General features: G+C 43.8%; 1 protein-coding gene across 1 annotated transcript in view; it reads left to right on the top strand.

Annotated features, from left to right (window-relative positions):
- The window catches only part of LOC135091730 (Krueppel-like factor 12), a 37,882-nt gene extending 15,799 nt beyond the window's left edge, over positions 1–22,083 (top strand). The window contains exons 2-6 of the mRNA XM_063989642.1: positions 7,606–7,710; positions 8,205–8,394; positions 16,141–16,249; positions 16,500–16,870; positions 17,015–22,083. Of these exons, the coding sequence (XP_063845712.1) occupies positions 7,684–7,710; positions 8,205–8,394; positions 16,141–16,249; positions 16,500–16,870; positions 17,015–17,187 (870 nt within the window). The 5' untranslated portion in view covers positions 7,606–7,683 and the 3' untranslated portion in view covers positions 17,188–22,083. The remainder of the gene's footprint in view (positions 1–7,605; positions 7,711–8,204; positions 8,395–16,140; positions 16,250–16,499; positions 16,871–17,014) is intronic.
- Positions 22,084–24,998: the final 2,915 nt, after the last annotated feature.

Raw genomic sequence — 24,998 nt, 5'->3', positions numbered from 1 at the left:
CTCCTTCCCTTCAATAGTAAACTCAGGAACTTTCCACTTGTTTCTGTTTTATTCTTCCCACGACCTGAACTGTTTCAAAAGAGGAGAATCAAGACATCTCTGTATTTAGAATTAGACACCCTTTTTATTTATTTATTTTTTTATTTTGGGAATTGAGTATTTTTGTGGGTGTGTCTTTGGCCAGTCTCCTTCATACATTAAAAACATCCCTCGTGCATTATATTAGTAGCCACAGATCACACCTTTATAATATAGCTAATATTTACTCTAATACTTTAGTTAGTATAGACAAGTGTTGTTAAACCAGACAATCTATTTAGGAGCTTAGGATCTGTTGTAATTAAGTCGTACTCATTTGTATTATTTTGTATTCTCTCATATTCACCATCATTATCATCGTTTCTCTTCCTCCCTTTCCTCCTTCCTCTCCTCCCATAAAGTCAGCCTCTCATTACCTTCCAAACATTCACCTCATTTCTCCCCACATCCTCCAGTCCCTCCCTTCCCTCCCTTTCCTTTCCTTATCCATCTTTACCACCCCGTTATCCATCTCTCCTCACTCAACCCATCTCCCTTCCCCGGCTGCCTCCATCTTCCCTCCCTCTCTTCCCTCTCTTCCCTCTCCCCATTCATCAGCATATATGGAATACGGACATACCTGACTCTCCCATAACGTAAATCAGCTTACTCACTTGCAAATAATGACCGCCGTAGGCCCAGAGCAGACCAATATGGCGGTGGGATGTAGTCACCGCTAGAGGCAAGACGAGAAGATGATTGGCTCAGACTCAGAATGCTATCCTCTCATGGACCAATCAGGAAATAGATCAAGATATCCCAGGAACTTCGGTAGGATAAGGATCATATTATTGGGTGGTATCTGTGGTATCAGTGGGCGAGTACGTGTATAAGGACTGGATAAGGAGTCTGGCAGTGTAGGGAGGGCAGGTGAGGGTAGAGATGCTGCAGGTAAAGATAGTAGCGGTGGGGATGAGGAGGGGCGCCTGGCCATGGAGGAGGCTGTCATATTTGGTAGTGGGAGACGGGGTGGTTGCCTCGGACCCCTCTCCTTCCCTCCCCGTCCCTCCCTCACCTGTCTGGAGAGGAGGGAGAGGAGGGAAAGGAAGGATATCACTATGTCAGCTTTCACACGTGGCTAAAAAGGTTTGATGCTACACCTGCAGGGAATCAGACTCCTGTTGTGTTTCTCTTTCCTGATTGCCTTCGTGCTGGAGGAGAGAAAGGGAGGACAAGGATCATGGGTAATATTTTCCTATCTCACCTGTAATACCTAATTAGGCTCCCCCAAAATTAATGAGAAGAATGCCACCTGAGAAGTAAGATTTTCAGGGGACCAGACTCACCTGCGTGCAATCAAGGAAGGCGTGCAGGTGTGTAGAGGAAAAGGGAGGGAGGAAGACAGGCGTATCTCCGTCATTATTTGCATATATGTCGCGTTGCTGGTTTTTTTTTTTTTCTCTTTCTCTCTCTCATTGCGATTGTTTGTGATAATGGCAATTGTGGTGGTGGTGGTGGTGGTAGTGGCGGTGGTGGTGGTGGTTTCAAAGGGATGGTAATTGTTATGGTTGTGATGATAAGGGTTGTTTGCGTGCTTGTTTTGATAGTGGTAGTTGTGGTACTGATGACCGTGTGTGTGTGTGTGTGTGTGTGTGTGTGTGTGTCAGTCAGCTACTATTGCAGTTGTTTTATTATCCGATTAATTATGTGTGCTTGACCGACAGAGAGAGAGAGAGAGAGAGAGAGAGAGAGAGAGAGAGAGAGAGAGAGAGAGAGAGAGAGAGAGGAGAGAGAGAGAGAGAGAGAGAGAGAGAGATCCATGCTTATGTACACACGAAATACACGTGACTGCTTATTTATGACCTGTGTGAGTGTGTGTGTGTGTGTGTGTGTGTGTGTGTGTGTGTGTGTGTGTGTGTGTGTGTGTGTGTGTTGCAATATTTAAACTGAATGTTAATAGTTGGTTTGTGCACCGCCACAGCGTCCCAAGGTTGCTCTCTCTCTCTCTCCTCTCTCTCTCTCTCTCTCTCCTCTCTCTCTCTCTCTCCTCTCTCATCTCTCTCCTCTCTCTCTCTCTCTCTCTCTCTCTCTCTCTCTCTCCCCAGTTTCTTCATGTCATTCGGTCATCATGCTTCTTATTCATTATTCTCGTAGTGTTTTATTATTTCTCCTCGTTTTTTTTTCATTTTTTAAATATTTTCTTCTGTTATTCTCTTCACTTCTTTCTCCTCCCTAGTCCCCCTGATTATTTTTTTATTCATTTGTTTCTTTACATTATTCTTTATCCTGTAAGTGACTTTTCTTCTTCCTCCTTCATATGTATCCTTTGCATTATTCTTGCGTTCATGTGCCTATCACATCGGCTGTATATGTACGTACGTATCTATTACATTACTTTATCTCCAACGACCATCTTCCCTCATTTTTTATTGTCATTTTGTAATATAACTAAAAAGAAACTGAAAAAATCCGTTGTATATTTCATGCGGCAGTTCTTTGTATATATATTTCTCCTTTTGCAAATACCATTTATATTTCCCCACAATTAATATTCTTAATTAAACCTTTGAAAAAGCGCCATTAATCACACGGACGTAAAGAATGTCAGAGACAGACTCGAAAAATCTAATACTTTTTTTACAAGCAGTTAAAAGACATCAGTATTCCGTGGCCGTCGGGGAGGGAGAGGGAGAGGGGGAGGTAGGGAGGGAAGAAGGAGGAGGGAAGGAGGAAGGGGCGCAAGTGTCGATTGGAGGAAGAGAGAGAAGGAAGAAGAAAAGGAAGGAGAAGAATCCTGGACTGAAGGGAACAGAAGAAGAAGGAGAAAAAGAAGAAGAGGAAGAAGAGAAAGGATGGTGAAGAAAAAGAAGGATGAAGAAGATGATGAGCATTTGTGGTGTATAAGGGGAAAGGGTGGAAGACAAGGAGAGGAAGAGGATGTGAGAGGAACGAGGCTGGGAGAGTGGTGGGGGGTGACGATGGCTGGGCGGGGACATGTGGTAGGGAGTGGAGGAGCGGGTGTGGTGGAGTTTTTTGTTGGAGGGAGTGTACGAGGGAGTGATGGTGGGGATAATGGGGAAGGTTCCGGGTCAGTGGGAGGGGTGGGGGTAGTGGGAGGAAGGAAGGGGAAGGGGAGAGGAAAGAAGGGAGGGGAGATGAACATTAAGGTGGAAGGTAAGAGAATATGTCATCAGAGAGAGAGAGAGAGAGAGAGAGAGAGAGAGAGAGAGAGAGAGAGAGAGAGAGAGAGAGAGAGAGAGAGAGAGAGAAAGCTAACTATATATTAAAAAAAGGAAGTAGAATTTATTGAGTAATATGTGTGTGTGCGTGCGTGTGTATATATGTGTATACTTAACCTCCCTAACGTGAAGGAAATGCGTAAAAAACAATTAAAATAAACTAAGCAAAATAAAAAAAAACGAAGTTATCGGGAGTTCGTGTTAGCATGCAGACACTGCCTCAGGAAAGGGTGTGTCGCCTTATCTGGTAACATTGCAACACCTGCCGCCACCAGCCTCACCTTCCCCTCCTCCCTCCTCCCCCGGGCTGGCGACCCCCCTCCCTGTGGCCACCGGTACGTGTGCAGTGCCCCTGTGTCTGTGTGTCTGTCCTTCCGCGTCCGTGTTTGGGGTGAAATGTCCACACGTGATGGTTGGCATGCAGGATACGGGAAAGTAGGCCTACAGTGTTTCATTTCCTGGTCAAGTCACATGCGGACAGTATTTTGCTGTTGCTTTGCATGTCAAGTACTCGCATGTACCTTGACTGCAGCCACTGGAAGGGGAAAACCAAAGTAAAACTAAATAATACACAATACTTTCTTTTCGGTCATCAGTAGCGGGTTGTCACTGGTAGAAACTCCATCAGACGAGTAGAGATGGGGAGAGCAGGAGACCGGTAAGAGGTGCAGTGGAACTGGAGGAGGCCGTACCAGGCAGGAAGGAACTGCGAAGAACTGAGAGGAGCTGTAGGAGACGCTGGGAGAAAGAGAAAGAGGCTGGGAAAAATAATAGGAGATAGGGAGGAGATGGAGGAGGCAGTGGACAGGCCCTAGTAGACCGGGAGGAACTGTATCGAAGTTGCAGGAGCTCGGGAGGAGGAACAGCAAGCCAGGAGGAGCAGCAGGGGCGGGAGGAAGCGCACTGGAAGGGAGCTATAACTGGCGACCTCGGCCGGGGGATGGACACTGGGAGGCGGAGGCTGGGGGTTGGAGATCAATTTTGTGTATTAGGATGCTCCCTGTTGGATGCGCGCGAGGCCTTTCCTTTCCGTGCCTCATTTGATGTCCCCGCCCTCACCTGTGACGTCATTAAGGTCCTGTGACGGTATTTTTGTAATCGTGTGTGTGTGTGTGTGTGTGTGTGTGTGTGTGGGTGTGTGGGTTTGTGTGTGTGTGTGTGTGTGTGGGTTTTTTTCGACAAACGGGCAACGGAGAGTAACAAATCACAGCTGTCACGGTGAAGGTCAGGATGTTACGGTGCTGTACACACACACACACACACACACACACACACACACACACACACACACACACACACACACCACACACACACACACACACACACACGTACAGACGCACACTGACGCACGGCCTTCACATTCCTTTTCTCATTCATTCTTCATCTTCATTGTTTTGCTTCATCTCTTTCATTCATTCTTTTCTCTTTTTTTTACATATTTTTTTTCTTGCTGCGACAAAACAACAACAAAAAAATATGGATATAAAGTATAATTATATTCCATTCTTTATGGGGAGAGAGAGAGAGAGAGAGAGAGAGAGAGAGAGAGGGAGAGAGAGAGAGAGAGAGAGAGATGAGAGAGAGAGAGAGAGAGAGAGAGAGAGAGAGAGAGAGAGAGATAGTTTACCAGTTTCCCATTAACGGTTTACATGACACTTCACGCAGGGTGGAGTCAAAACAAGGACAAGAAAGGGAGGAAATTTAAGGCTCAGAATCAAAGGGCGTGTCAGGGTGTGTTCGACCTTATGCTTACTAGACCAGAAAAGGGAAAATCTGCTATGCTTTACGGTCCTGCTCGTGTGTGTGTGTGTGTGTGTGTGTGTGTGTGTGTGTGTGTGTGTGTGTTGTAGGTGTTTTGGTGTCAATGTTCCTTTTTTTATGGTACGTTATTCTTTTCCTTTTTTTTGTACAATATTATTTCCTCACCGTGACGTTTATTTATTCTTCTTTGTTATTCCTTATTTATGTACATTAGAGGGGAGAAAGCGTAAGAAGGAAACCAAACAAATATTTAGCGTTTCCACCAAGAAGTTCATGACACGCGACACTTTCTTAATAATTTTTCCATTTTCTTTTTCCTTATGATTTTGTTGGAGTGGACTGCAAATAGAAGGATAGATTAAATAAATGTCAAAATAAAGGAAGAAACTCAAGGAAAAAAACCTGATGCAAGGACTTTCTTTATATAGTAAGTTCATTTTCTATTCCTTCCTAGTGACAGAGGGAACAGGATGTAAAGACACATTAATATGACTAAACTACAATGGCAGAATAAAGGAGAGAAGGAAAAAATGCGAAAGAATGGAAGGAAAACAAAAGGAAAAAGCTGCAAATGGTTCTCTGGTTGATAAAAAAAAAATGAAAAAGAAATCACACACGAACAGAAAAACGTGAAAATAAGACAAAAATTCAGCTTTTCACACAAACACACACACACACACACACACACACACGGAAAAAAACAACAACAAACAAAACAGAAGAAAAGGAAACCACACCCCTTACCCACAAACAAAACAAAACAAGAAAAAAAATCAGCCCTTCACTCACACACAAAAAAAAAACATAAAACAAAAACAAACAAGAAAAAAAAAGACAGGAAATTGATTCTTCCTTAAAAAAAAAAAGTAAGAAAAAAAGATAATGGGTGTTTGTACGGGCGTGGCCTCGGGATAGGCGCCACTCCCCTTAACTCTTAATAGGGAGAAAGGGAGGGGAAGACGAAGGGGAGAAGGAGCTGAGGTTGTTTAGGTGCGGGGCAGGTGGCTGTTAGCGGGGAGAATACCAGGTGGGAGGGGCGGAGGGAAGGGAGGGAAGGAGGCTATAGGGAAGGGAACGAAGGACAGGCAGGTGGAGGGAAGGAAGGAAAGAGGGAGAAGGGGGGATGTGGGATGGAGGGCAGGTGGGTGGAGAGATGGAGAGGATATGGAGAAGGAGAAAAAGGAAGGAGTAAAGAGAGGTTGGGGAGGGAAGGAGGGAAAGAATGAAGGGGAGTAGATGATGGAAACGGAAGGGAATGAGTAAATAGGAAGAAGGGAGGCAATATGTGATGGAGAAACGTAACAGTAGTAGTGATAGAAGGAGGCTGGGAGGTGATGGTAGCTGAGTGGTGGTTAGAGGAGGAAGAGGAAGAGATATGGAGAAGGAAGGGAAAGAGGGAGGTGAGATGTGATGTACGTTCGTAAGAGGAAGGGAGGAGATTGTGACGAGGAGGAGGTGGTGGATGTGTGATCGGAAGTGAAGAAGAGGAGGAGGAGGAGCGGAGGTCAGTATGTGATAAAGAATGGAGGAGGTGTGGTGCATAAGGGGCAGATGGCAGGTACTTGAGAATGGGGCGTGGGATCTGAAATACGGTGCGTCTGTACCTTACCTGTACCTTACCTGTAGCTGAGGGTATGTGTCTCTTTGTTCCTGAGTCACGCAAGGTCAGTCATCCACCGTGCATCACAAAGTACAGGTGAGCTCAGGTGCACGGCCTCACCCGCCCTACCCGCCCAAGGCCACTTAAATGCGTGTGCCGAGATAGAAGGAGAGAAATGTTGACATGTGAAGATGAATGTCAATAAGTGATAAAGATGAGTATGTAAAGGAGAGATTGAAGATAAAAAGGTACAAGTCATCTGTGTGTGTGTGTGTGTTGTGTGTTTGTGGTGTGTCCCTAACGTCTATTCTCCATTTATTTATAGTCTGAAGACATATAATACTCAGATAAGAATAATGCATACAGTAATATCAATAGTTATCCTTTCATATGCTTGGCTGCACACTTATCCATTGATCAGCTGCGGTAATGTGTTCAGTCCAGGAGTCAAAAAACTTTCATCTCCATCCAAGGAAGATAATTACAATATTTTGATCATTGTATATTCATTTGAGGCGTTCAGTGTATCTTTAAGTGCTTCAAGATCACATATAATGAGTTGCCTCTTAAGATCAGCACTTTAAACTGAACATACTTTGCTTCTTCCATTAAAATTCTTCTCTTAACACCTCAATTCAAGTGGGTTCGTTAAACATATCAATATTTATTTATTGATCTTTACTACGTAGCGGTTGTTAACAGTTCAACAGGTTAACAACTCACCTATAATTGTTCATTGATTCGGTACTCCTTTAATTATCAATGAAATACCTGTATTACTATTTGTTGTGTATTTGTTTATTATTTTTCATGTAGTGAGTACCTGTGTTTTAATACCTGCAGAAATTTAACACATATAAATCCCAAGAAATATCTATAAACACCCATAAATATTCTTGTATCACTATTTCAGCATGTATATTTGTGTATTACATTTTATATCGTGTTTACCTGTGTTTTAATACTTCTCTCTCTTCTATCCCGCAGCGTGTGGGGGTGAGCGAGGAAGGGGGGATAGCGGCGCCGGTACTTCTCAAGGTCCCCGCCCTTGGGAAGCGACCAGCCATGCATCCTAACATGACATCCAAGGAGGTAAGGCCACTAGAGGAGGAGGAGGGGGAAGAAGAGGAGGAGGAGGAGGAGAAGTGTGTAGGTCAGATGGTGTAAAACTTGCATAACTTGTACTGCTGTCTTGATACTGTCATTTTGTCTGTTTTAATTTGTGGCCTGTGTGAGGGTAAATATTGTAGTAGTAGTAGTAGTAGTAGTAGCATTAGTAATAGTAGCAGCAGCAGTAGTAGTAGTCGTAATAGTAGGGGTAGTGGAGGTGGTGGTAGTGGCATACTAACCCAATAACAACCATTATCTTGGTATTTCTGTAGGTGTTTGGGAGTAGTAATAGTAAAAGTAGTAGTAGTAATAGTAGTAGTAGCAGTAGCAGAAATAGTAGTAATCATTATAGTAACAATACAAGGAGTAACAGTAGCAGCAGCAGCAGTAGAGGTATGTAGTTGCAGCAGTACTAGTAGTAGCAACCCAACACATCTATCGCTGCCCACACTCACCAGCACTCGTCACCTCTACAGGCGGAGGGGCCACCGGAGCAGGTGGAGCCAGTGGACCTGAGCGTGAGGACCACCAAGCTGCACGAGAAGGAGGCTGACTTGCCCATCAGGAGCTTCAAGGATCACTCAGGAGTCGTTCTCAAGGTGCCCACCATCTCCTCCCTCGCCCTCCAAAGCATCGGTGTGGGGGTTGACCTCTCCCTCAAAAATGGTGAGTATAAGGATCTGATCATGTTATATGTCTGTCTCTTTCCTCTTTTAGACACTTTATTCTTACTTCTGCATAGTTCTTTCTTTTAGTATTTATTGATTTTCTGTGTTTTTCTCTTTTCTCTACAAGTTTTCCTTGCTTATTATTTCGTTCTTGATTTTTTTTTTTTTTTTGTGATGTGTTTTCCTGTGGTTATGTTTGTTTTTCTTGTTTCTGAGAAGTCTTCGCTATAATCTCTCTTGATTTTTTTTATTTGGTTTTGTCCTCGTCAGTCTCTTCTCTCTCTCTCTCTCTCTCTCTCACATTTTTGGTTTCCTTATAGAATTTATGATTTTTTTTCCCATCCCTGAGCTGTTTTTCTCCTATTTCTCGTTACTTTCACCGTTGTAGGATTTTCTTTTTCTCCTTTTCGTGACGGCGTTGCCTTTTCTTTTGATATATTTCGTCGTTTTCTTGCTGGGTTCGTATTTTCCGTCACACTCGTCACAGGAATGGACGAGTGGTGAGTGTTTACATGTTTCTCCCTGCGAATCTGTTTTATCCCCTTATTTGTATTCTATTCACGACTCCCTCTCCCTTTTCTCTTGTCTCCCTCTACTTCTCCTACCAATCCTCTCTCCTCTTTATTTATATTCCCTCTGTCTCCCTCTTTTGTAAATACGAGTGTCGATGAATACACTAAAAATTAATTGAAAATATCCTTTGTAATCGAGCATTTTAAAGGAAATTCAGCAGAGAAACGATTTTCATTTGCTTTCATTTGTTTCGAATCCTCTTAAAGGGGTTGTACTGCTTTCCCTGCTCGACCTATCCATATGTCTAAATTTTTTTTTCTTTCCGTTTCGTCATTTTCTTTGATATTGATCCGCTCTCTTTGAAGACGCCTAGAGCTCTAATTTTCTCTCTCTCTCTCTCTCTCTCTCTCTCTCTCTCTCTCTCTCTCTCTCTCTCTCTCTCTCTCTCTCTCTCTCTCTCTCTCTCTCTCTCTCTCTCTCTCTCTCTCTCTCTCTCTCTCTCTCTTACCCAACCCCTTTCACTCTCCCTTCCTCTCACCTCTCACACCAGTATGTCCCTCCCTCCCTCACCACATTCCTTTTGCCTCTCACACTTATCATTTCCTCACCCTACTTCTTACTTTCGCTTTCTCCCTCCCCTTTTTCTCTCCCTCCTCCTCTCCTCACTCACTCCCTTTGCCCTCTGGTACTCACATCACCATCTCCCTTTCCCTCACTCCTCCTCCTCCTCCTCCTCCTCTTCCTCCTCCTCCTGTGGATACGTTCCCACCGCCATTTCAAGTCGAACAAGAATGTTTTCGTAATCCCTATGTTGAAAGCGCAGCATCTTCCCTTTCAACAGCTGACCCCTGACCTAGGTTTTAATGCTCTCAGGTCAAAGGTGCGGCAGGGATGAGGCTTCAGGAGGGACTTGCAGGGGTGGGGGACGCTCGGGGTTGAAACAGGGGGTTGAAGGGGTCAGGAGAAGGGGGCGTTGGAAGGATGGTGAGGTTAGGTTGCCAGAATATGCATGTTGTGCTGTGTTTCTCTATTTGTCTTTGTGTTTATCTGTGTGTGTGTGTGTGTGTGTGTGTGTGTGTGTGTGTGTGTGTGTTTGTGTGATGTTTTCCATTTATTGTGATTTCTTTTGTTTCATATTTTTGTTTATATATTCGTACGTTCTTTGTTTCCGCTTATTCTTCGTTTTCTTCCATCCACCAATCTCTTTCGTCTCAGTAACAACAGCATTTTCATTTACGTCAGAACTCCTCACGTTTCCTTTGTTCTAATAATTCATCAAGAAAATGAACAAATTTCCTTCGTCCCACACAACGAAAAAATTACTACCAATTATAAAAATGTCTCAGCACTCACTCCTTAGATGGGTAAACATTGCCAACTACACTATTGCCATCTATCGGAATAAAAAATCAAGTGAGAGATGCTGTAGGAAAAATTGAGTCCCTTAAAATTGAAAAACCAAACGACTAGGAAACTTGATAACTTGATATGTAGTTATAACCTTAATTAATGGTAATAGTTATCCTAAGCATCGACGCAGCTGTTGTTGATAAGTTTGGGATGTTATAGAAAAAGTAAGTTCCTTTAAAACATAGTAAAAACTGTTAAATATACAAGGTTAAGTGGATAATCCCCTTTTGCCACTTGACCATAGTGACGAAAATTGGCGAAGTATCTGAAACACGCTCTGCCAAAATATGATTCCAGTTCGTCAGTTTGTTAGAGACTTATTCCCGAAAGCCGATGTAACATACCCTCTGAAACCCATTGAAGGAAGCTTATAAATATCTTAATACCTAGTTGTAGCCTCAATTAATGGAGGTAGTGAGGCTTAACACCAACGCAGCTGCTGATAACAATAAGATAGGGAGAATGCATAAAAAAAATAAACGAGTCCTTTCAGAGCACAGTGAAAACCAAGTAAGCTTATAAATAACTGGATACGTAGCTGTAGCCTCAATTAATGGTGATAGTGAGGCTTAACATCGGTCCAGCTGCCATCTATCGGGGAGAATAATAGGTAGTGATGCATCAGGTGTGAGGCTGTGGACAGGTAACAGGTGACCGCTTCATCAGTGTGTTATCTCCTGCAATACCAGAGAGGGAGATGCATGAGGGAGCTGATAACAAAACAAAAGAATAATTCATGTACTATCTCAGTCAGGCTTCGAACGCTCACTCGAAAAGAAAACGAACTTGCTGTTGTCGAATACTTGATGATTTATTCCTAAAGATATACGATGTTTTTAAGAAATCCTATTGTAGTATTTTCTTCTTTTTTTTTTTTTATTCTTCATCATCATTATCATCATTTATATATATATATTATTTTATATATTATTATATATATATATTATTTTCTTCTTCTTTTTGTTCTTGTTCTTGTTCTTGTTCTTGTCCTGCAACAGTGTGGAGTTTTCATATTTTTGGTCAATGAAGCAAAAATTTCCTTCGATTTTTTTAATTATGATTCAGAAATCACGTGAATCATTGGATCAAATCTTTCTTGGGTATTCTGTTGGAATTGCAGTGACATTCGTCCTTTAATATATAGTGAAGGTACAGTCACAATTCACACTTAATATTCTCATTTTAGTAAAAGCAATAATACAAATACAAATAACATAAATGATTATAATATAAATAATTATAAATGACCCGAAGGCAAATGCATCTCATTATACAAACTAATGAACATAATACTCATACAAACCATAATAATTACAACATAACAAATAAATGAAATACCGCAATAGAACTACAAACTGAAAAGCACTACGGTAACACTAATTAATTTTAATACTACAATGAACACGGGCACTAATACAAACACGTATACAAAATAATACAAATGGCTTGGGTGGCTTGTTTGCGCTGGTCAGATGTGTGATTAAGGAAGGAGCTTTGAGTGCAGAGTGTATGAGGGATGGGACCACTTAATTAGTGTCTTCACCCTTGTGCTGAGGGCCAAGAGGGATGATTTACTGGCCAGCGAGACAAGAAGAAATGCACGGAGGGAATACTCAGTTTCTATTGGTCATTTCTGGTGAGGACTTCTTGCCCCCTCATTGGCTAAATCAGAGGAAGATAGATGCAGAAGAGGAAGAAGAGAGCTGCATCTTTTTCTGACTCTTTTTGTGGTGTGTCTTGTCTTTGGCTATTCAGGAGTTCTGTGTGCTAACTGTGAGGGCCACTGTCAGGGAAATTGTAGTAGTAGTAGTAGTAGTAGTAGTAGTAGTAGTAGAAGTAGTAGTAGTAGTAGTAGTAGTAGTAGAAGTAGTAGTAGTAGCAGTAGTACTAGTATGCTGTTGTTGTTTTTGTAGCAATAGCAGAAATAATGGTAATGATAATACTACTAATAATGATAATAATAACAACAATAATAATAATAATAATAATAATAATAATAATAATAATAAATAACAACAACAACAACAACAATAACAACAACAACAACAACACCATCACCACCACCATCACCGCCAACAACACTATTAAAAGACAAACTAAAAAGAAAGCAATCTAATCATAAGGACCAACACCTGAGCCCCTCGTTAATATAAGGTAACACAGCATCATTAGTCGCACCTGAGGCGAGGCCAGGTGGGAGGGTCATCTGATAGCCTTGGGGAACTTTACGAGGTGCATCATTGAACTGCCTTGTTACTTTACCTTTGTGACCTTGATTAGCAGCGACCTTCACCTGTTGAGTACCCGGAAGGAATTATTATTTTTTTTTTTTTTTTGAGATTTTTGGCGTGTTTTTTTTATTTTTTTATAGCGTTGTAGTATATGAGGGAGAGAAAAAAGGAGGGTTTGATAGAAAATGAAAAATTGATGGATCTACGTAGCGACTCTCTCTCTCTCTCTCTCTCTCTCTCTCTCTCTCTCTCTCTCTCTCTCTCTCTCTCTCTCTCTCTCTCTCTCTCTCTCTCTCTCTCTCTCTCTCTCTCATCATAAGTAGATTTCATCATAACACCCTCATGTATACGTTGTCTCTATGTACGTTTATGTATGTATGTGTATGTATATGTGTGCGTGTGCGCGCGCAGCAACCAGACAGACAAGTGGTAATGCGGTGAGGAAATTGCGTATAATTAATGGTAATTAGGTGGCGAGGAGAGTAATTAGGTGATGCAGGTGATAAGGGGGGCAAGGAGGCCTGCAGGTGTGTGTGTGTGTGTGTGTGTGTGTGTGTGTGTGTGTGTGTGTGTGTGTGTGTGTGTGTGTGTGTGTGTGTGTGTGTGTGTGTGTGTGTGTTTATTGGGAGTGTTTCTCATTTCTTGCTGATTCTCTCTCTCTCTCTTTCTCTCTCTCTCTCTCTCTCTCTCTCTCTCTCTCTCTCTCTCTCTCTCTCTCTCTCTCTCTCTCTCTCTCTCTCTCTCTCTTTCATTTTTCTTATCCTTTACGTTATTCATATTCCTTCATGCATACATTCTTCTAATACCTCATTATTCCTCTTCTATTATTAACGCACTCTCTTCTTTTCTTCTCCCTCTTTGTCTCTCTCCTCACATTCTTACGTCACCTTTCTCATCTTCTCTTGCCTCTTTCCTTGCACTTTCCCTTCCTCACCTTTCTGTGCCATCTTCCCACCTCAGCCTTACCTGTGAATACCTGAAAGCGAGGTAATTAGCGTTTCACCTGAGACTGGCGCCGAGGGGAGTGTTTGGCAGGGTGGGGAGAGGGCTTCTTCAGGTGCTAATTAAAGTCATTGCAAACCATCACTACCTAGGCCTCAGGTTGGGAGAGTGGGCGCACCTAGGTATGTGTGCTGAAAGAACGCGCAGGTGATGTAAGGTTGCCTCAGGTGTGCTCGGTGCTAAGGTGTGTTTAGAGAGTATGAGGTGTGTGTGTGTGTGCGTGTGTGTGGGGTGTGGTGGGGATGGGGGAGGGGCAGGTAGGGGGGAGAGGATAGAGGGTGGTGTGTGTGTGTTTGTGACAGAAAGAGAGAGAGAGAGAGAGAGAGAGAGAGAGAGAGAGAGAGAGAGAGAGAATCAGTCAGTCAGCCCTCCCTTGAACATCACCATACACACCCACCAAACACACACACACACACACACACACACACACACCCTCCAGCCTCGGTCGCTAATCTGTTTTAATTTCTTGGCCTGCCTCCCTCACGCGTCGCTGCCCTGGTGGTCTGGCGGGAGGCTCGGGCTGGGTGAGGCAACAATGGGCTGCGGGGAAAGGCTGGATAGACACGCTTTTGTCATCAGAACTCCCGCGCGCCAAAAGGGAGTGGAACTTATTTGCTAATTTTTCGCCTTTCTTTCTTTTCATTCCACTCTTTTGGATTTGTATATATTCTTGTTTTTTTTTTGTTTTGTTTTTTTTCATTTATTTTGTTGATTTTTTTTATATTCGTTTTTGTTTGGTTAGGTTTTGTGTTGTTTTTAATGTTCTTTTTTTTTTTTTTAGTTTTGTCTTATTTTAGTGTTTTTTTTTTTTTTTTTTTTTTTTTTTTTTGTTCTCGTCTGATTTTTCTCGTTGATTTTTCATCGTTTCATTTTTGCTGTTATTCGCTTTATTTGTAATCTTGTTTGAAAATTTGTTTCCTTTCAGTGATGTAATATATCTATTTTTCTTACTTCACTTATCTCTCACCTTTCCTTCCCCTCTGCCTTGTAAATCGCGGCCACTTTCCCAGTTCCATTTCTGCCTTTTCCTCCTGCGTTTTCTTCAGTCACTTTACTTTATGTGGTGAAAATGGGCGCGCCTTTCTCGTCTATTGAAAGTGAATAGTAGTTGAAAACCACATATTCCTCGTATCTTTATCTTATCTAACCTTTTGCTTTGTTCTCCTCCTTCCCCTCCCCCCTTCTCCTCGTTCTCGTTCTCCTTTTCCTCCTTCTCCTCCACCTCGTTCTCCTTTTTTCACCTCTCTCAATTTGCAGACTCCTTTTCCCTCCTCCCAATACCAATTTAATATAGTAACATTCGGCATAAGGAGCGCTCCAGTAGTCTTTCAAAGGTAACTCAATGACATTTGGTTCTCAGCGCTACTGTTTTCGAGACATCAAGTGGACACCAGCGCGCCAACACCCAAAGAAAATGTGGTGTTGAGGGGGCACTCCTCGCTCTTAAAGGAAGTCTCCAATCCCACATAATCTCAAGTAGTCGTGTTATCGGAGGGTTGAATCTTATGGTGTGTGACGCTTTGAAATGTGGCGTATATGCAAAGTGGGGGTCTCTCTCTCTCTCTCTCTCTCTCTCTCTCTCTCTCTCTCTCTCCTCTCTCTCTCTCTCTCTCTCTCTCTCTCTCTCTCTCTCTGGTGAATGCGAAAGTAGAGACCCACACTCCATATATTATACATTGACCGCAATACTTTGAAACAGATAGAGGGACAAAGAAAGAAAGGAAAAAAAAATAGAACAGGTGATGCAGCGCCAGGTGAGACCGTCGACCATTTCACAGCGTCGATAACCAACGCCCAAATATCCGCTAATTTCACTCACACCCACCTGAAACCAATTAACCTGCATCGCCATTTTTCAGGTAAGCCCAGTCATTAAGCCCCACAAGCTGCCAACAGGGGGAATAAAAGGTAGTGGCGATAATTACAAAATATCACTGCCCCCTTTCGCCTTTCCCTCTTCCCTCCCGCTTCTGGTCCTTCTTCGGGAGCCTGACGGAGGGGCGAAGGTGGCGTGGCTGGGTGGGGCTGGTTGGGGCGGGGCTGGCTAGGGAGGGGCGCGTGCAAGGTGTCCCACGGAAGATTGTGATCAGTTAGAGATAACTACTGCTCGTAAAGTGACCATTGGATGAGGAGGGAAGTAGGAGGAGCTGTGTTGGCCATTATCTTACAGCCTTCCTTTCTTCCTTCTCCTTGTTTTTGTTGTTGTTGTTGCTGGTGGTGTTGCTTCTAAACGGCATCGTAACCTGCTTCTTATCTTTTCATTCTTTTCGGGCCGCACTTTCTTCCTCCTCGTTCGCTGTTCAGTTCGGTTTCCAGTCCTGCGTTTCTCTTGGGAATATCAAATAAAACTCCATTGATTTCTTTCCTACATTTTTCTTCACTCTTTACTTGTAGTCATTCGTTTTCTTCGCCGAGTGACATCAATAAAACTGTAATAAGATTCTGTATACGTGGATAATGTACAAACAGACTCCTCTATTTTCATAATTTCTTTTGTACTTCATCGTATTCTTTACTAACATCACTGGTGTCCTGACGTAATCCGATCTCTTCTTAACTTCCTGACGGTCTTGTTCTTTGCCCCACAGAACACGACTCCCCTCCCGGCGCAGAGCCCTTCAGCGTGAGTCTCGAGGCAGCCCTGCGGACGGGCTCCACCACCCTCCTCTCCATCAGCAAATTAAGAGAAGCATCGTTGTAAGTGTCTGGCGAGCGTCCTCCCCTGCGCCTTGTTGTGTGTTTTGTTCCCGTAGTTGCCTTTGTGCGGGATGACATTATTTATTAACATTTAATTTTGAAGGGCTTTAAGTTCTAGTTACTCATTTAGTTAAAAGTTATGAGTTTGTTTACGCATAACACCAACAGTTTCTGATTCTGAGTGCTTTGTTACTCTTCACTTCTTCCTCTTCCTCTTCTTCGTTTCCTCCTCCTTCCCTGGCCTCAACAGGATGTCTTACAGGGCGCTGTGCGGGAAGAGGTCCCTCAGCGAGAGCCCCTCGCCGCCGCCCTCCTCGGGCCCGCCGGTGGCCCACCTCGCCTCCTCGGGCGTCTCCGTGTCCATCTCCTCCGCCGCCGCCGTCACCGCTGCCACGCTCCTCTCACCTTCTTCACACTCACTCATCTCCTCGTCGTCGTCATCGTCGTCGTCCCCTCCATCTCCTCCCACGGGCGCGCGGACACCAGGACGGCCGCCTCCCCCAACTGCCGATTACACGGACGCACTCCGGCGGCGAAAGGTCCACAAGTGTGACTTTGAAGGCTGCGAAAAGGTGTACACCAAAAGTTCGCACCTCAAGGCACACAAGCGCACACACACAGGTGAGTCCCCGCCCAGCGTGTGGCGCCCACAGCCTGGAGCTCTGCTGTTGCTGAGTATTGATCTGTGAACACAACCTGGCATGACTGATGTGTCTACTCAAGAACTGACCTTTCTAGTAAAACCTATTTTCCTTGTCCCTGCAGGAGAGAAGCCGTACCAGTGCACGTGGGACGGCTGCATGTGGAGGTTCGCACGGTCGGACGAGCTGACGCGCCACTACCGCAAACACACGGGCCAGAAACCCTTCAAGTGCCAGCTGTGTCAGCGATCCTTCTCGCGGTCAGACCACCTCTCGCTGCACATGAAGCGGCACTGAGGGCGCGGCGCCGCGGGCTGGTAATCTCCCCGTCCGCGGGTGCCGGGACCGCTTGGTCCTCGCCCTCCCGCGCGGAGGTGCTGAGGGACGGAGAAAATACGTGCCAAGGGCGCCTCCATGAAGCGCGCATCACTGGACTCCGGGGATAAGCGCAGGGGGCGGAGGCTGCAGCCGGAGTCTGGCCTCGCATCCCCCCTGTGTCGGCGTGGCCCGGACACCGCGCTGGCTGGCTTCTCTTCCCACCGCCGCGGGACGAGGTGACGGTCTGACGGGACGCAGCTGGTGCCGTTGGATCCCTGTACAGTTTGTGTCGACTTAAAGCTAAATACAAACCTTCGCCTCGGTGTACGAACAGTAACTCTGTGTTATCACTAGTGATAGTGTGTGATAGTAAGGGAAACGCACTTTTAAGAAGTTGTTCCAACCAAGGAGGAAAATGCACAATGGTCACTAAAAAAGAAAACGTAAATCCAGGGTTGCGTTGCTAATCTCCAGCACGTGACGAGTGCTTCATGCAGACAATATACCGACATTATACATTGAACCGCTGTCTTCCAGATGCCTTGTGACTTACCATAGAATGTATTTTCACTTCAGAAGAAGCATGCGCTCCAGAGACATTCGTCATGATTGGATTTTATACAATAAGCTGGTTACATTAGCCTCAGTATTTGGCAACTTTTCACAAAGGTGGGGTTATTCAAATCTTTTACGCTTGGAAAGAAAAATTTCAGCAGTGATACTATTTCTAAGCACAAATAGATAAACAGTGCATGTAGTAGTCTTCCAACTTCCTTGTGATGGAAACAGTGTTAACTTACGAGATCTTCCATTACTGAGCTGACAGCCCAAGATAGCCTCGGCAGGGGCACCCACCCCCGCACACCCCCTCAGGAAGTCCCCTCACCCCACACCCCCGCGAGGCAACACTTCCTCGCGGAGATGACACAATTGACAGTAGTTTATTTATTACCCTTGATTCCTTTGAGTGTACAGGCCACCCCTCCCCACCCCCGTCCCCTCCCGCCCCGAGCCTCGCCGTGTGCCGCGTTGGGTGCCCTTGACGAGTTCACTTGTAGGGACCATGGGACTACAGGGCCTCAGTGCGAAGCCTTTGCTCGATTTTATGTAGGATACGCAGTCTCCACGATGTATTTAGAATCAAAAGAACTGTGATTTCTCTCACTGTACTTATTTCTGCGACTCCTGTGTTTCGTTGTTGTTAATTTTCTTGGTTCTGATAAGTCTTTTTTTTATATATATCGTCTGAAACGCACCCAGTAGGGGATCTAACATAAGTATAGTACAAACTGCTAGCCGGAGTGCTTCTTCTTTCGTTGTTATTATTGTTGTTTTTATTCTATTATTTTTCCTTCAGTGCGACATCAACTCTGTGGGGTCTGTACTGCCATCTGGCGGCTCTCAGGTGAACTTTTGAGGCGCTCGTGTCGTGAGGATCTGGCAGGTGTGGTTTTGTTCCATTTAGTTCCTTTTTGTACCTTCCTTATCTCAGCCGTCTTTTCACCACTTTCTTTCGCCCTTGCTTTCTCATATCACTTACATTTTTCTTTGGTTTCATGTTCCTCCTAATTTATATTTATAACCTTTAATTTTTCTCCTTTTCTAGTTCATGCATTGTTGAGTTGTTTTTATTTATACTCTCTCTCTCTCTCTCTCTCTCTCTCTCTCTCTCTCTCTCTCTCTCTCTCTCTCTCTCTCTCTCTCTCTCTTTTTCCATAATTTTTTTCCCTTTTATCACGTTTTATCTCCTGTCTCTCCATTTCTGCCTTCATAAGCATGTCATCCCTTACCTTCCTTTTCTTCAGTCCATCCTTGTTTCATATAACCATAGACGAAAATGAGAAGTTTAATACTGAAATCCCATCCGTATTTAATTTTGTCTCTACCTCGAGTTTTATCACCTATGTTACCTGGGCATCTTCCTCTTCTCACCTGTCTTGTTTACCTCACGACACCTGCGTCCCGGGAGCCACTGTGTACGTATATGTATCGTCATTTGTAGTGTATAAGGTTAGAAAGAGAGGGAAACTGTGAGGTGTGGGAAGGGAGGAAGAGGGAGAGTTGACTTTGTAAGGTAGAAAGAGGTAAATAGGTAAATTGTGTTTGTGAAGTAAGACAGAAAGGGTGAGAGGAAAGAGTTTGTAAGGTAGAAAGAGTGAAGAAATTAGTGTTTGTCGTGGTTAAAGGGAGAAAATTATGGTGTTTGTGATGAGGAAAAAGAGAAAGCGAGGAAAATGTTTGTTTGTGATGAAAGACTGAAAAACAGAGATAGAGTTTGTAAGGGAGAAAGAAAGACGAGAATTATTTGTGAAAAGGAAAGAGAAAGAACGAGAAAAAAGTGTTTCGAGTTTGTGCTGAAAGAGAGAGAAGGGAGAAAGAGATTGCCAATGGGACTCAAGAGGCTACGGAAAACAAAACACAAACTGAAAGTAGTAAGAATGAGTTCCGAATTTGTTTGAGCTTTAAATACGTGTTGTGATGTAGTAAGGTTGGTTGAAGGCGTTCCGTGTTGTGTTACTTTTATCCTTATCAACAAACAATCACCACTTTTTGTACTAGCAACATAATTATTTCCTGTATCCGTAGATCCACGCGTATTTTTTTCGCCAGATTTTTCTTTTTTCGGACCCACAAAGTTTTTAGGAGTGGACAAAGAAATCTACAAGAAAGCAAGACGGTAATGACGAATCGATGCACGTTCAGAATGAGCTTATTGTACACGTCTATAACACGTATAGTCCAAAATTTATACCAGGGAGGGGAATCCGTTTTTACCTCAAGCCATATTTAGGGTGGTATAAAGACCATTTTTCTGGGGGACTTTTTGCCACTTTAGGGCACTTTTTAGGGCGTCCCCGTGGCGAAATGTAGACAAGGGTATTAGGGTATTATTTTACTACCTTCAGCGTGTTACTTCTCACAGTAGGGAGTAGACAACACAAGCATTCCGGTTCCTATATTAACTGGTGTGTGGTGGAAAAGAGTGGCAGTGTCAGGTTGGTGGTTACTAAAAGGCAGACTAGTGCAGAGGGGGTGTGTTAATTTGTCAAGCAATAGAAGAGGCGTCAGGGGTTCCCGCCTCAACCTGATGACGAAAAAGACCTGTCGCTTTGTCAAGTTCCTCCTCTTCTTGTGTCCTTTGTTCTTTTTTATATCAATATTTAGGAGGCGTTTTTGCGTAGGATTTTACATCACAGGTGGTCTTTATTTTTCCGTGTCTGTCTGTCTGTCTGTCTGTTTGTCTGTTTGTCTGTCTGTCTGTCTGTTTGTCTGGGTGTTCCTGTCTCCCTGTGTGCGTTTCTCTCTCTCTCTCTCTCTCTCTCTCTCTCTCTCTCTCTCTCTCTCTCTCTCTCTCTCTCTCTCTCTCTCTCTCTCTCTCTCTCTCTCTCTCTCTCTCTCTCTCTCATACAGACTCATGTATGCTTATTTATGTATCTTCCCTGTATGTGTGTATGCATGTACGTGTGTATGTATGTACGTATGTATGTATGTGTATATCCTATTTGCCAATATGTCGTACTCTCTCTCTCTCTCTCTCTCTCTCTCTCTCTCTCTCTCTCTCTCTCTCTCTCTCTCTCTCTCTCTCTCTCTCTCTCTCAGTATCTCAGTCTCTATCTTTTGACATAACCGACAATAATCTCTCTCTCTCTCTCTCTCTCTCTCTCTCTCTCTCTCTCTCTCTCTCTCTCTCTCTCTCTCTCTCTCTCTCTCCATAAAACACTCCAGCCACAAGCGGGTCCCAAGGTCGAGTGCGAGGCAACAGCATCCTCCCCCTCCCACCGCCACAGTCACACTAACACAATACGACGCTCGAAAGGGTACATATAGTCATTCTTTCGGGCGTAAATTAAAGAGCGACTCGAGGATGTGAACATTAGGTCTTCCCTTCGTGGTATCGATGGTTACTTCGTGCCATATTTTTAAGTGGAAATTACGTAGGTCTTTTTAATATATATATATTTATAATTTTATTTATTAATTTTTTATTTTTTTGTTATTTGAGGCAGAAAATTGTGAATTGGTGTTGTGTATTTTTTACGTAATTGGTCGTGTGTTGATTGAAATTCAGGAAGATTTGCGTATTTTTGTAAAGAAATTGTAGTTGTGTCCCATTTTTTTTTTTCTCTCTTCTAAAAAGAGTGAATGTAAAGATACAAAAATATGAAGGTGTTTCCGAAATTGTCTGATTAAATGTAATAGTATTGTAAGAATACACACACACACACACACACACACACACACACACACACACACACACACACACACACACACACACACACACACACACACACACACACACACACACAAACAGTAAAATGCATGTTATATTTAATAATGAAACACGTACAAAGTCTAAAACACACACACACACACACACACACACACACACACACACACACACACACACACACACACACACACACACACACACACACACACACACACACACACACACACATGGAGGGTTCCCCGCTTGTCTCTCTTGCGATGACAATTACTGTTTTTAACGTTTTTTATGCTGATAGTTTTTTTTTCTGAGATATAAATAGAAAACTACATTCCCATCATATTCCTGGACGTGTTTCGTTGTATCATTCGCTATGGGCATTCCTTACTTACCATTCCAGTCTAGAAACATCGTATTTTTTACGTTAAGTTTAAATAACATTAATGTATAGACGAAGGAAAAATAAATACAAGCTATCTTAATCCCGTCATTCAGAAATAGTAGATGTTATTGAATTCTTTATATTATATTGAATGCAGATGTAATGCACTTCCTCTATTTGGGGAATTGTACAGTGTTGTAAATAATGTTGTAAATACTGTGGAAAAATTTTCGTAGTCTTGTAAATAAAGTGTATTGTTGACGTCCTTCGAAAGTTGTCTGCCCCTCCTCACACCTCGTTTTCTGTCCGTTTTCTTGCCAGCACCCTCCTCCATTACTGTCCCTTTAAATGTTTTTTTTTTTTTTTTTTTTTTTTGGGTGGGGGCTTTCTCATTAAAAATATTTAGCGTTCACTTCACACAGGAAAGAAGCAATTACAGTCAGACACCCAGATTTCAATAACACGCAGAGAGAGAGAGAGAGAGAGAGAGAGAGAGAGAGAGAGAGAGAGAGAGAGAGAGAGAGAGAGAGAATCTAAAAACCACATCATCACACAAAACGCCCATGAGAAGCTATAAACACATACCAGTCCAGTAATATATCTTAAAGCAATTTCCTGAAGTTGGGAGGAAAATGAGAATTAAAAATGCGGGTGGCCAGTAGTGCGCATGCGCCACACGGAGCACAAACTAGAGTTGGACAACCCTCTTCCATTTGCTCGTCGGCTGCCGTGGGGGTAACATCAACAGCTGCTCTTGTCATTGGCACCGGTTGGTATAGAAGCTTTTACCTAATAGTGTTTGTGTCAGGCAGGAGTGCAAGTGTCGCAGTGAAGAGGAAGAGGTGAGTGATGGTGAGTTTTTACGTATAAAGGTAAGTATAGATGCGTCATGACTACTCGCTGCGTGTATAAGGGTTAAGTATAGATGTCATGTCTACTAGCCGTGTGTATCCATGCATGCGCTGATACCTTTGATGCGTAAGGACACGATATTTGCCAGGTCACTAGTGCAGAGGATATTGTGACGATTGTTATAGTTGTGTCTTGTGACGTAAGCTATTGCAAATTGTTAGAGATAACGACCTAATGATAGTTACGTATTGCTCGTTAGGTTAGTTTTTTTTTCATATAACTGCAGCAGAGGATATTGTGACTATAGTGTGACGTGACTAGTGTGTGGCTCTAGCTGTGTGTTGTGTGGTAAAATACTGGTGATGAGATAATGAGGTAACGACCCAATGACAGTTAAGTACTTTGCTAGTTTAGATTTAATTACTAACCAGCACCGTGAATTCAGGTGGTTAAGTACTCAAAAAGGAAAACAACGATATCCCTATGTAATTTCGTTAGTATTACGTGATTTGATTAAAGAAACTAAAAATATTTGTTTCGAGATTCCATAGTTTCCGATCATGACTCGTGACGTCACAACTCCCGGTCAGCTGAGTGGCGAGGCGATGGTGCCGTGTAGGAGTCTCCCTTCCCGCCCCACCCCCTCCAGCAACCCTGCCCCTGCCCCTCCGCCACCCGTTACCCTCCCCATCCCCGCCCTTTCACTGTTCCAGCTAACATCGCCGGCGCAAGTTTCCCTGCTTCGCATTTTCTTTAACGCAGTAACGGCTCTCGTCTTCACCAGTAACAAAAGTAGCAATTTCAAGTGATGATATTAAGAGTGCACACTTCAGACATGTACTCAGTGGCATCACGTGACTCGGTAATTCGCAAGCTGGAGATAAGGTCCAAGTACATTCAAGAAGTTTCATTACCTGCTCCTCCTTCCTCCAGTCTCATCTAGCAGCGCAACTACCTGCCAACGCTTCCCCGCCAGCCACTGCACGGTCATCCTCCGGTGGATTTAATGTCGTTGCATCTGGTGTAATTTGTTAAAGTATCATTACCGCGATGCTCAAGATAGTGTATGTATCATATTAAAATTATTTGACTGTAAAGACATCCGCTGCATTCCCTCCACCACCACCACCACCATCATTAACCACCACTACCATCACCAACCACTATCACCACCACTACCACCACCGCCACCTGGTTCCCTCCCACCCTTCCTCCACCCATCACAGCCGCCACAGCCATCCATCACCACCACCACCACAACCTCCTTCCTGTTGCCCAGATGCGCGCCGGCGAGTGTGGCGAGAGGGTAGTACTTATTTCTGGATTGCTGCGTCACTAAGCACTTTCTTCCGACTGCTTTAGTGTCAGAAATTGCATGAAGGGTTATAAAACCACCCGGGGGAGATGGAACCCTCGTAGAGAAACTGACGCCTTGAACACTAACCACCAATTTCACTCATCCAGCCACCACCACCATCACCACCACCACCACCATCGCCAAAGGGTTTAGTGCAGGAGGTATTACACTTAAACCTTTCATCACTCCATTCTTTCTTATACTCGATTCTCGTATCACTCACAGTCACTCTCTCATTCACTCTGTAATAAATGTTAATCAAGGATGAGCGAATGATTCCACTTACTCAAAAAAGAGAGGATTAGATTTCACGTCTTCACTATCAACCAGTTTTATTTATTGATATCGAAGTCATCTCTCATTTTCTTTATTTTACTCTAGTTCCTGGTTATAATTAAGACGTAGTAATTACACTCCCAAGCGATTATGAATAGTCAAATAATATCACAATGTATCGGTATAACACGCTACCATCAGGTATTACACAGCATTACGAAGCAGTCACTCACTCCTTCATGGCGACTAAGCTTGAATCGATCACTCCGTACTCTCCCCATTCCCTTCACCACCACCACCACCACCACCTCCTCGTTCTCAGCCTCGTGTATTGCAGACTCATCACCCGTCAGTCGCCGCCCCGCCAGCCCTGTCAGCAAGGTTCCCGCGCCCGTGAACACCTGACGCATCCCCCGAGCCACCTGTTGCCGTGTCCTGTCGGGGGTTGCGAGGCGAGGCGGTGAGGAAACGCGAGGTCCAGGTATGATGGTGATTTTCCCACGACCACTGGACGCTAATTTTACGCCATTTGTAGATTTGCGGTTCCTTTCTGTATAATATCTCGTGTGGCGCGGGAAAGAGGGGGAGGGGGAGTGAGGGAGTGGTTGGAAAGAAAGGGGACTGTCAGTGCTCGCCTTCACTCTGAATATAAGGTAATCTAGCTTGTAACTTAAAGAATCTAACTTTTTGTCGTT

The sequence above is a fragment of the Scylla paramamosain genome, chromosome 38, assembly GCF_035594125.1.
Source record: "Scylla paramamosain isolate STU-SP2022 chromosome 38, ASM3559412v1, whole genome shotgun sequence".
Lineage (NCBI taxonomy): Eukaryota > Metazoa > Arthropoda > Malacostraca > Decapoda > Portunidae > Scylla > Scylla paramamosain.
This window is presented reverse-complemented; position numbering and strand designations above follow the sequence as displayed.